Source organism: Sebastes fasciatus, chromosome 17, assembly GCF_043250625.1.
Source record: "Sebastes fasciatus isolate fSebFas1 chromosome 17, fSebFas1.pri, whole genome shotgun sequence".
Taxonomy (NCBI): Eukaryota; Metazoa; Chordata; class Actinopteri; order Perciformes; family Sebastidae; genus Sebastes; species Sebastes fasciatus.
Genome location: NC_133811.1, coordinates 21,309,873 through 21,323,166, shown reverse-complemented (window position 1 = coordinate 21,323,166; position 13,294 = coordinate 21,309,873). Strand labels below are relative to the sequence as shown.

The following is a 13,294-nucleotide window of genomic DNA, read 5'->3' as shown; positions in this document are numbered from 1 at the left end:
GCAGATACAGTTTCTTGTTTCCGGAGCACTTCTTGGCAAATTACCTGTAAATGAATGACTTGTGGCACAAATACTGGTAGCAAGTGTGTCAGAAATGTAGATAAGAGTTGCCCCAGTGTTGTTACACTGAAAAAAACTTTCTGAAAATAAACATTTTATTGACTTTTTGACCCTTGGTCTGAATTCCTGTCTCTGACAATGCAGCCAAATTATGGCCCATAAATGTTTATCATTTCCATTCGGCCTCAGCAACGCAAGAACTACAAATTAAATCAATAGGAGGCTTGTGCACCTTTAAATCAGAGCTGTAAGCCCCTTCCCAGATGCAGATCTGGGTATTGTATTTTATACTGTCAATAAACATTACTGTGAAAGAGGAGCTAAAAAACAATGATAACTTGCTGTATGACATGCAGCTGACACTGACTCTGGGTTAATGTTTCACGCCAAATGTAATTCAAAGAAGAATTTATGTTTTAATTTAGGTGAGTAACTTTAAAAAAAAATAATAAATTTAACCAAACAAACTGTCGCTAGAAACTTGGCCTTGAGATTTAGTATTTTTGTTTCCTCATCTTAGCTTATTTTCGCTAACTCTGATCTACAATGTAAAGTTCACAAAACCGAACCTTTATTTCATGTTCAGACCATATATTTTCCTTTCAACTGTAAGAATTATAACTTCTATTAAAAATCTGTATTTATTTTTGGTAGGGGAATTCTGGGATACGTACGAAGCTCGCGGGGCCCGGAGTCCTCCCTCATGGCGTCTTGTTGACGTGACAGCAGCTCTCGCTCGTCCTGCATCTGAAGCCTATCCTGCTCCAACTCGTTCAGCCGGCTTCCTGTCACCTGCATGGAGAAACAACATTCAGTTACAGACCGGCAGGAAACCCTGATATAAACTCAGTGGCCACTTTATTAGGTACACCTGTGCAATCTAATACAATTCAATGCATCAGCTCTGCTGTAAATTCTACCTTGACAAAGTGTATAATGTCCAGTTTTTGTCGACAATGTTGGGAATGTGTACATTTAATTCTAAGTTTATTATTGAGGTTGTAATTTTCAGTTGAACTGGACTACATTTAATTGAGGTGTTTTTTTATTTATTTTTGTCCTCCCTATTTTTATACATGAGGGGGGCAGAATATTGGAAACACCTCTCAATATAATGCAGTCTAGTATAACGCCACTACTAAGTAAGGGATAATGTTCCGCAAGCTTGTCATTGTTGTGAAATAAACCCCGACAGGGTGATGCAGGACCCCGGGCTGCATTGTTGTTTTTATTTCACAACAATGACCTGCTGGCTGTATATTATTACGCTTATTACACTGCTTAAGAAATCAATCATTTGACACAAAAATGGTCCTCTAGAGTCTTAGATCAGAACTGCACCCATAGCAACAGTCTGTTATAAAGAAATAACAGACCATAGAACGCCATGATTAATTCAACAAAGCCATGTAATAACCTAGATTATTACATAAATATATTCTATATTTTCCTCAGTATCTGTGCTGACACGTGAGTCACTTCTGTTCTGCGCTAGAGGCAAAATAATAAAAATATCTACCTTTAAACGCTGTCAGGTCATGAGCCATCACACAAAAAGCTAATTATTATTCTTCCTCCTCTCTGCGGCTGGAATGCCTCACCTGCAGCTCTTGCTCGAGGCTCAGCTGAAGCTCGTCCTTCTGACGCAACTGCTCCTCCAACGCAGCCCGTTCGCCCGTGTATCCATCAATCAGACCTGAATGAGGATGAAGACAGTTAAAAAAAGGGCGCTGAAATACAAATTCAGAATTTCCCTTTCACAAAAGTTAACGCATCTTTCTTACCCTCCCCATTCTTGCAATCACTTAACAGAAGAATTAAGAGGAATTACTTTGAGCCTTAAGTCCCTCACACACACACACACACACACACACACACGCAGGGCAGCCATCCACATGAACGAGCACTTAACACCGGGATACAAAATCCAAGGTTACAGACAACACAACCGAAAACTAAAACATACATACATAAACGCCGAGGCACACAAATGCAGAGATGAACACAAGTGATGTGCATGTCTGACCCAGTTTGCTTGACATGAAGTACAAGACTGAGCTGTAGACACAATGAAATGCAATCATTACTGTACAGTTCTGTCACAGGTCAGCAAGCATTAACCACCAGGATGGTATTCATCTCGTAGTTACAGGAAACGGGGGGTTCGCACACACTAACGGACTAATGAGCAACCATTTATTCATTAACTGCAACTTTGGCGTAGAATGACACCAGCTCTAGAAGGTACAATTTATATATTTTCTGAGCTCTTGTGTGTGTTATCTAAAACTGAGAGAGAGAAGCAGAAGGTAAATGTCACCTGTGTTGTCAGGAGATAACTATTCTTCAGACATCTAAGCAGCAGGATCCAAAGCTGTGTGTAAAGTTTGCCTAAGGAGGGATCCCTCCACGATACACAAGATTACTGGCTAAAAAAAACATTGTCCACTAACTACACAGAGCTCTCCTGGGAATCTTTAATCACACTTACTCTGCGACACAATAATTCCACATCCACACATTGTGCAACTTAGCCTTTTCCCCTTGTTAAAACATAACAAAAGAAGACTTTTCATCCTTTTCACTGACGTATAATACGATCCGTCAATCAGTGAAGAGGATCTGTTTTTTCCAGGTTGAGCCCATGTCCAAACCAGTTTGAAAATGCCGCACCCTGAACTTCTACCTGCGTGGATCGTCTTCATAATAGGAGGAGAATTATCTATCTTTCTCTTCATTGGCATTTGCACAAGAAGATGTCCATCAGACACAGACTTAACAGATTTAAAGCACTCCATAAGAGTTAATGAAGAAGACGCATGCAACACGACCAGATAAGCACAGCCGCTCTGTAGTTATTTTACAAGAATAGACAGGTTGATAGTTTGAGGTGCAGCATTTATTCTCTATTAGAGCTGCAACGATTGGTCGATAAATTAATAAATCGATCGACAGAAACTAAATTTGCAACTATTTTGACATTGTTTCAGTCATTTTTCAAGCAAAAATATTAAATATTCTCTGGTTTCAGGTCCTAAAATGTGAGGATTTGCTGCTTTTCATTGACAAAAAAATTTTTTTTGACTGTTGTTAAAGGCAAAAACAAGCAAATTACAGAATTAAAAAATAGACTAAATGATTAATCCCCAAAAATTATCTTCAGATTAATCAATAATGAAAATAATTAGTTGCAGTCCTATTCTCTACAATGTTCTACAGCTTGCCACATGGTCTCCCTCTTTGATAGGCCATCCTGTAAAACTTTTTATGACAGCAAATATTTGCTAATCTTCACGCCTCTGTAGGATTACAGAAAACAAACATCGTAACAGGATGCTACTAAAGATGATGTGATTAGAAAAAGCTACAAAACTCACCATTGATCAGTGTGTAAACAAAGCCAGAAAGAAAGAAATGACTGTTGTACTGTACATTTGCCAAATAGTGTGAGAGACCTAAAGTCGACTGGTGTGTGTGTGTGTGAGAGAGAGAGAGAGAGTGGATGTGATTGTAACAGTTGACCCTCGTGAACCAGCTGTATCTGACAGGGATGGGACATCGAGTCCCCCAATAAGATCAGTCACAGCACTTAAACTGTTGTCAACGACTGGCCACTGACGTCCTGGTGAATCGAGATAATCGAGCTTAAAGATTTCACTTTTCACCTCCAGACTCGAGCCCTCATAATTTGGTTGTCACACGTCGCAATCAGACGTTCAAACACAAATCAGAGACAGTCTGACAAACAGAAATTACTGTTTGTCGATTTCTCACCACAGATGGTGTCACACTCCTTTACTCTCCCTTTCAAACAGCTGATCCCATCCCTCCCTGTAACACCCCCCCTCCCCTCCCCCAAACAGATGCTTTTTCACTTCAGTCCCTCTTCATGCTCTGTTTTCTCTAATCATTCTGACATACAGACACACATTGTCACATCATCATTATAGTCCATAGAGAAACAGCGTGTACTGCATTTCCTCCCATGAGGAAGCTGCATTGAAGATGGTGGCTTTTAGAAGCTGCAGACAGTGGATGGTAGTTCTGCAGACTCAAATCAAACTAAAGTAAACGTCAGAGAAACTCTATACACACAGAGTTTTTTTTCATGTTGAAAGCTACGTTATCCAGAGAAACTGACCCTCAGCGCGGTGGAGCTCCAGAGCCAGCTGCTCGCGTGCCCGGGACTCCTCGGACAACCTCTCCTGCAGCTCCTCCTGCTTCTGCAGCAGCTCGTTCATCTCCCGGTTGTGGTGGAAGGACTCCCGCATCAGCTCGGTCTGGGTCATCTTGGCATGTTCGAGCTGAGAAGGAGAAGAGGAAAGAGTCACACAAGCAGAAGAGATAGGGAAGGAAGACTTGTAAACATTGAAAAGGCCTCGTTGCCCTAAAGGAGCACTCCACCAATTTTACATATGAAGATCAGTTTACTCGTCTCGAGGACAACTACTCAGCCGGTGAAAACAGCTGTATAAGGTCTTTGGCAGGTGATGATGTCATCTCGGCTTGGGCCCAAGACTTAACATTTTTTAACTGAAAGGAAGTGTTAAGAGACCCGTCCAGGGTGAACCCCGCCGTCACCCAATGTCAGCTGGGACTGGCTCCAGTCCCCCCCCGCGGAAGGATGGATGGATGGAAGTGTTAAGGATCTAATGAAAGACGCTATTAAGCTGCATTATTGGAAGTGTGGGATCCAGTATTTTTGCTTGACAAACACTAAAGAACTAAAAGTCAGGATATGTCATCCTTTGACCAATCTTTTACACTTTCTATTTCATGGAAGTGACCCTGAAATCACTTGATCGCCCCGTTAAAATCAGCGGTTTGCAAGTTTGGAAAAGGAGCTGGGCCATTATATAATTCTATCGCTCATCGCTTTCAGCTGAATCATATATTAGCAATTATTAGCATTATTGCAAAACAAGTTTCTGTTGTAATTAAAATCAAACAAAATCAGTTATCAAAGTTGTTGTTTTCTACATATAAAAAGTTTAGTTTCCAAACCGGGTGATGTCAAGGTGGCCATTAAACATTACATACATACATTTACCACACAACGTGACAGAAAATATCCTTTTTAATATCAAGATATTGATTCCAGCCCATTGGAAAACAGATTTTGTCTACTTAATATATGAGATACATTTAAGTTCAACACCAGTATGATTCATTTAAAAGCAAATTGCTAAATCAAGTTAAGAAAGTTATTTTTTAACTTACTCATAAAAGCATTTAGTTGTCACCTTTAAGAATATACTACTGTATAACAAATGGTTTGACAACACAGTTCACGGTCTTTATGCATAATGTTGTGCAGACAGACTTCAACATAAGTGCACTGGCGTTGGACCAAAAGGCAACTTGTACAAAAGTCAATAACAAAGCGAGGTTATGTGCAGATGTAACAGAGATATTGATATCACATTTGGATGATGACCTTCAGGTCAGGTGACAGAAGGCATCTTTTTCCGTGCGGCACAGCAATGAAGTCATCATAATGCAATAACCCGTCAGCACGCTCACATTCATCCCACAGTTATTCTCCATAGATTACCGTATCTCCCTGAGCAAAGGTCTCATTGTAACATTATGGGAACCAGGAAGTGGTAACGTGACCCTGCCACATAGACGTCATATAATCTTTCACCTGCTATTACAAAAAGCAGCATAGAAAGAGCTGCTGTGCTCCTACGTGGAATAACATTAAACTTACATCACATCTGCATGTACAGACCTTAACCACATAACTGTGGTAATTGGTGTGAATGCTCTTCACTGCTCATTCATACTTTCACCTAGAAACTCCATTCAAACTGTAAAATGTTCCACATCTTCCATAGATTCTGGTTATTATTCAACTTTCATTCATCCCAATTGTACTTTTTGAAATATTTAACTTTGTTTGGAGCTTGGTAAAACTCCCCTTTTCGTATGTTAACAGGAAACTAGGGATTCACCTAGTTTTTCAAAATAAAAGCCCCAGAAGGTAACTTTATTAACAGGGAACTCAGAATTAACTATTTGTAAGGCTTCAGCTGCTTTTCATGCAATTACAACTTTTATTTACTGATTCTGAATCTTTTGATTCTGAATCTTTCTTCATACAGATTAAAGCTCTTCAGCATTTAGCATTCACACCGCAATTTCTTCAGAAATTGCTTTTCTAGTTGTATAAAAATGAATCAACGGCACAGTTTTCTCCATCCAATGTACGGACTCCAGCTCAGTACAGTTACAGTGCATTTACCAGGTGTAAACTTACTGTATAAGGAGGAGTGGGCAGGGAGATTTTGGAGACAACCTTAAGAAGGTGACCATTAGTCCTGTGATTGACATGAGAGATCTGCGTCTGCACCACTACGGCATTTTTCTCGTTCAAGGTGCTGCATAGCGGGAAAGGTCGCGGTAGGGGCACGCGGGATTCCACCTCGTACACATCCTGGTCCTCCCCTTCCATCCACGTCTTGCTCTGCACAGAGCTTGAGTTCCAGTAGGACCGGTAGGAATCCATGGTGAGAGATAGATGGACGGAGGTAGAACTTCCAACCTCGGTTTGTTATGTTGGAGTTGCTTTCCTGGTGTCATCGAAAAAAGGTTTCCATTTGCCGTGATCCGTCGGGCTGAGCTGAGCAACCGCAAATGAGGAATAAAGTCCAGTGGGGAATGAAGCAGTGAGCAGCGTTGTGGATAGCTCCAAGCAACAGTTTCTATGTGTTTGCCTCACAGACAAGAAGAGTAAACAACAATTGGAGAGGGTGACATTCACGTCATCTCAGTCACATGCTGCCGGGTGGAGGTAGAACGAGTTCCAGGTAAATATTGAGAGAGGAAATCATCCGGGAACGGTGTGAATTTGTAAGGTCCTCGTGTCATCCTCAACAGCAGGTGGAATTCACATCTTGGTCCGGCAGCTTAAAAGGCATTCCTGAACACGACCACAGGAGGTTTGTAAACACAAACGCGAGCATTTCTTCTCTTTATATCCTCTTTGAAGATCTCCAACCCTCTCTCTCTGTTCTCTCTGACCTTCTTTCCTCAGAGTGAAACCATATCATGCCGCTCGGTAGAGCTCACACCCCCACGTCTGCTCCAGTTTGCTCTCCTCTCTCTCTCTCTCTGCTCTCTCTCCCTCTCTGGAGATTCATTAACAATACTATGACGCCGTAGCAACCCCGACCTGCAGGGAGGCCTCTTTTAATTGTTTAGTCCGAGCGGCAGCCAGCCGAGGGTGAAAGGACAGCGCTCGGATCTTCAGTCTTTCACTCTTGCGTTCTTACTTCCTCCTGGGATTGCTGTCATTCCCTCTGTCCACGCATGCTCCCCAGCTCATACCATAATATTACTCACTGTAGCCAGATCTCTCGGTCCTGTCAGGCGAGTTTTACTTCCCCCCCAGGCAGGCTACTGTCACTCAGTTACACTCATTTTGCCCCCCGTTTACCCACGTGCTTTAAATAAAAGGTTAAATCCCAGACTTCCGGGGCAGTTTTCACCTCTCAAGAGGAGGATTTTTCCCACTTCCTACATTGATCGCACACAGCAGGATACTGTTCAGCTAAAGTGGGAGGGACTCAGGTGTGGCTTCAGTCATTAGAGCCAGTGAGCCAGGTAGATTTGCAAATAGATCTTCCTATACACACATACACAAACACACGCCCTTCCCACAAAAAGTTGTCAAACCGGATTCCCTCCCTTGAAAGAAACGATGAAGGCGTCCTGACATGCTGCCTCTTGGCCCCAGCGACTGTTCTCTGTTTGGCATGTCAACTGTCATACTGACTTGCACATAAACAATTTCCACGTCTCACCGGCAGATAATCGGAGTGAGCAATGAGTGAGCAAACACGTTCCTGAGGCAAATTATTTACAGCCGTAGTTCAACAAAAGATATTTAACATTCCTTGCATCAATCTCGCTTCTCAGGCAAGACGTGGCGGTCCGGCACTGGCGCTCACAGACAAGACTAATGTACATCGGATCAATAGCGGCAGGGAAATCATTGAACAAACCATTAAGAGGCATTGTTGATTACAAGTTTATTGTGCCGTTAATGGTGTGTACTTGGAGAGGATGTAAACAGTGTAACATGTAATCTGCTCGTAAAGTCTAGAGCGGGTCTTTAATGGGGCCGCAACTAATGATTATCGTCACTTTTGAGTATTTTCTTGACCAATTTATTAACCGTTAAAAGATAAAATGTCAGAATAGAATAGAAAGAAAAATCACAATTTCACAGAACTAATTTTGACATATATAATTGCCTGTTTGAAGACAAAGAAAACCAGCAAATATTTATATTTTTGAAGCTGGAACCTGTGAATTTTTGCTTAAAAAAATGTAAATGAAAAGTAAACGATTATCAAAACTGTTGCAGATTTATCAAATCATCATTTCAGCTTTATTCTTAACTATCATAACAAGTTTTTGTTAGTGGAGCAAACCAACAATTCTTGCATTTGTGACACTGAGGTATAGAAATGTACATAGTGTATAGTGCCACAGTACATCTGTAATAATTCTAAAAAATAATAAACAAAGGAGATCAATTAGTCAGATCAATCTCAGTTCTATGATACAAAATACATTAAAAAACATCCAAATGATTCACTAGATAACATTAAATCGACAGTGACTCTGCAATGCAGATGGATGCTGGAACAACAGTGATGCTCGGCCTGAAATTTCTTTAAAGCTATTTTTAGATCGGCAAGATAAAAACCCATCTCAGCGTGAGTAACGCATGATTTTCAGCCAACGGGAAGATGCGATGCGCTGTGCAGCCAGTTACAGTAACACATTCAATGGCCCAGTTAAACTGACACTGGACACGGCGAGCGCACTGCCTGGACGGCCTGAGGGGGGGTGGAGTTGTTCTGTCCACTAGCTTGCTATGATAGGCTGATCGACCAGACAAAAGCTCAGTGTAAATACGGCTCGTATCTATAGGCAACCACTGGGAATGAGGCGGCTCTTTTGTGTGTGTGAATTCTAGACAGGCCAACTTTGTTGCCGGCCACATTCTGCAGTCTCATCCCCATTATGCCTCCGTGAACGGAGCGTAGAAACACACAGAGGGGGTTAATTGTGTCAAAGTATGACAAAGCCTGTGTCACTAGAGCTTTCTGTTTATTGGTTAATTTTAGGCAGAAACACACGCGGGACTGTTCGTGAAGAGTCCTTCTGAAGTCCCAACCTGAAAAGAACCCTTTTCACTTGACAGAGGACTTTAAACTACTATAATACTACTAGAGTATTGAAAGTTGGCATCAAATGCTTGGTCAGATTATTAGGCTGGTTTAGTCATTCTTTGATTGTATTATATTGATCTACATAAATCAGGAAACTCTTCTAACTTGTGAGGATTTTTTTTTTTTTAAGTAATAGTTTATATTTTGGGAAAATACTTTTTTTGCAGAGAGTTAGAATAGGAAACTGATACTGCTGGCTGCCTGGCAACTGGTCCTGTCCGGACACGAATTGTCGTCTCTACATGTTAGTTTTTGTACGGATTAATTAAGTACGGGATAATGTACAGCGAGCCGGTCATTGTTGTGAAATAAACCCCGACCGACAGAGGGGTCTTGCATCGTCCTGAAGGGGTTTATTTCACAACAATGACCGGCACGCTGTACATTATGCCGCTTATTACATGAATACTTACTTAAGAAATCAATGATTTGTCACATAAATGGTCCTCCGGAGTCCGTGACGGGAGACTTTGACCAATCACAGGTCATTTCATTGAGAGAGCGTTCCTATTGGCTGTGCTCCGGTCATGTGACCGGCACTTGGCGTTCCTCCACCAGATTTCACAATGGCGGCGACGTCACAAACTTTCTCATTTTACAGCTAAACCGTACACTACAAGATGATTCTGAAAACATTTGAGGTGGGATATAGGCTTTAACGTAACATAATATTGATTCATATTTGATCAGCGCTGCCTAGTTTGACTGTTTGGTCGGAGTCGCGACTGATTGACAGCCGGCTCTCGTAGACGGCAGCTGGACAGCAGACCTCAGATCAGCTCTGATTGGTTGTTTTCCTCCGGTCTGTGAAATCTTTCCAATGCCATTAGGAGCACAGGAGGACACAGAGGCACATGATTTTTTTCAGGTTACATGTTTCATGTACTACTGTCAGGATATAGCCTACTTCAGCTTTAACCAAATATGTTTGTACCTGGTTGGAGGTGTCGGTGATGGCCATCAACATCTTCTCCAGAGCCGTCTGGAGTCGGCTGCTGATGCCCATCAGATGCTCCTCGTTCTCCAGCTGTGTCTCCGCCCCCAGCAGCAGGCTTTCCATCATCTGCTGAGACACATCCAGACCCTCGTCAGCCTCCGTCTCCCCGGACCACAGGCTCGCATCGTCTGCGGCAGTCTCGCTGCCCTGGTTACCTTCTGCAGAGTGACCTGGTATGACCGGAGGAACAAAGAGCAGAAACATATTACACACAAATCTCATGTATATATTACATTACCAACAGATATTTTGGGACTAATAGCTCTATTACAGCTTCCTGGAGAAGCTTGCAGATGTTTATTTTTTTAACTGTTCTAACTTTAGACAGATAAACAAAGATGCTGTGAGAGAATAATCATCACAATCATGTAAAATGCTGCCAGAATATAAATATTTAGCTTCTTAAAAACATTTGAAACTCGCATGACAAAAATATTTGGTGTACGGCTTAATGTAGGACAAAGCAACCTTTAAAAAATGCTAGTCATGTACTTTATAATCATGAAAGAACAGAATGTAAATGGTGCTAAATATATAACTATAATAAGGGTGTAGCTGCATACATTGTCTCCTTCAAATGAGAACACTATGCTCACATGACTAGGCCTTTAGCTATATGACGGTGTAATCTGCATTTAGTTAGTCGACTTTGAAACATCACGTTCACATTCTCAGAGATTATAATGATAGCAGCAGGCAGCAAGAACTTTATATTGTTTTTACACTACAGTACAAGTTCCTTCATATGAAAACATCTTCGTATTGGAACAACACACCGAGATAGAGCAGTGGATCTTATAAGGCATAGACGCAGATTAAAGTTATTATGCAAGTAGCTGGTTATTACACAATTTAATCACAATGTGTAAAGTGTCAGCAGGCCTATAGTCAAACACAATAAGTCATATGCAACCCAATATAACAACATGGCATATTCTAGTAGATATTTTTTTTAGGAAAAGAAACAGATCAAAACAAAACTGGCATTATTAGGTTATTGGAAAAAACTGTGAATTAAACAAACACAGAAGTGTCGAGTCCCATGAAACACCTACAGTAAATATTAGCGTGTTAACATGAGACGTTGTTGTCTTTAGCTCCCATGGAGTCAGGGATAATGAACCATTCAGACGGCAGGCAAATCTGATATCTTTCTGACACACAGGACTAACTGTCCGAGATGTTATTTGCATTTGATCCCATTGAATTTGTGCGTGACAACTGTACATGTGCATGCGTACACTTAGTGATGGTGTGTTTTTTACAGTATAGAAGAAGAAAGAGAGGACGCAATAGCATCATGTAGTCATGGTGCAGCGTTGCTCCGTCGCACGGGACGACAGTATATTAGCAGCAGAGGAGGTTATCTTAAATTGCAGTCGTGGCTGCCAGCAACACTCTGGATGTGTTGTTCGTTGAAGTTCAATTAAAAACAGATTTAAAAACTCCACTAAGTGTGATTTAAAACACAATTTGCACTGCTTGGTTTCCAATTGTTTTTGTTATCAAGACATAATAAATGCAAACTAATTTGAAGCTCTATAAAATGTCCCGATGCAAGTACAGCTGCAATGATGTAAAACTGCAGAAACATAAGTCTGTAGTGAGTGCACACATAATTATATTTCGCAGGTTTTCTGATGTCTAACTACCAACATCTGAACCAACATGGATTTGAGTTGATGGGCTGTTGAACCTGTTGCCCAAACATAAACGCAAGCATTCCCCCTGAACTATTACTGAGACCTGATGTGACTTGCCTGCAGCGTGAGGCCTGACGGGCTCAGTGTTAGCTCTCTGCATGTGGAGGCCAATCGTTTCCTCCGCTGCTGCTGTAGTCTTCAGGACGTCAACCAGCACCTGGCTGAGCTTCTCGTTGGCCTTCCGCAGGACGTTTCTGAAAGCAGCAAAAACAGTTACCCTAATAACTAATATTATCTCATAATATAGAACTAAATATCTAGAGGTAAAATGATAGTTGGCTAAAAGAAAGGCTTGATGTGATTAATGACATATTTGTCACCCTTTAACAGACTAAAATCAATATAATTTTTTTTCTATTTATGTACAGCACTAACATAAACAAACATGCAACAGATTATCATAAAGGACCAACTCAATACATGGCTAAAGAAGTTCAGAATGTGTCGCATCTATGTGCACAAATATTTATTATTAGGAGTATGAATACGGTTTCAGTCACTACCTTTCAGTGTCCTTATCGGAGGACTCTCCATCATCCTGTGATGACAGTTTGCCTCCACCAGCCCGCTTTAATCCCGGCCCGCCTGGATCTTCCTCTCCCTCCACTTCTTCTTCTTGACTGTCCTCTCTCTTCTTTAAGGGCTGGACAGGCAGGAGAGATAACACAGAGAGCAGCCCCGTCATTGCAAAGTCGGATAAACAGACTCCTGAAAACTCTGAAGGGAGAACGACAGTGTGGCTGTCTGTGTGACCATTAGTAAAAGTGCATTCAAATTAGGCGCAACGAGGGGCACGTAGACACACTGCCCTTTCACGGGCACACATACACGCACACAAACACGCACACAAACACACACACAAACACGCACACAAACACAAAGACCCACTTCTAACTCTCTTGGAGCCGAGAGAAACACTACTATCATTGTGCTGCTATGGCAACAGGTGCACCTGAGGCACAGTGACTTGCAGAATAACAGCTCCATCTTCTGAGAGAACAGCAGAAATGCAGCTCTGCTTCTCCAGACACTTCACTCCCAGACACACTACTACATCGTGCAGAGACTGCCGATTAGTGAGGGCGGCACGGACTTCAGTCAAAGAATCAGATGAGAGCACGTTTTATAGTTTCCTGAGTAACAGACAACAAACAGTGCTGTGCAAATGCATGAAAAGCTTCAACATGTTTTTGATGCAGAAATGTTCCCAGTTCATTATTTTTGACTCCACATTGTGCTGTAATGTAGCTTTGGTTTCCATCATACTGAAAGATGTTTCTCACTAA

General features: G+C 41.6%; 1 protein-coding gene across 5 annotated transcripts in view; it reads right to left on the bottom strand.

Moving 5' to 3' along the window:
* Nucleotides 1–13,294, bottom strand: part of akap9 (A kinase (PRKA) anchor protein 9) — a 70,222-nt gene that overhangs the window by 21,019 nt on the left and 35,909 nt on the right. For all 5 annotated transcript variants that reach the window (XM_074613655.1, XM_074613657.1, XM_074613660.1 and 2 more), the window contains 6 exons: nt 12,512–12,651; nt 12,066–12,202; nt 10,243–10,475; nt 4,202–4,364; nt 1,662–1,756; nt 735–852 (listed from right to left, as the gene is read on the bottom strand). In XM_074613655.1, coding sequence (XP_074469756.1) covers nt 735–852; nt 1,662–1,756; nt 4,202–4,364; nt 10,243–10,475; nt 12,066–12,202; nt 12,512–12,651 — 886 coding nt within the window. The remainder of the gene's footprint in view (nt 1–734; nt 853–1,661; nt 1,757–4,201; nt 4,365–10,242; nt 10,476–12,065; nt 12,203–12,511; nt 12,652–13,294) is intronic.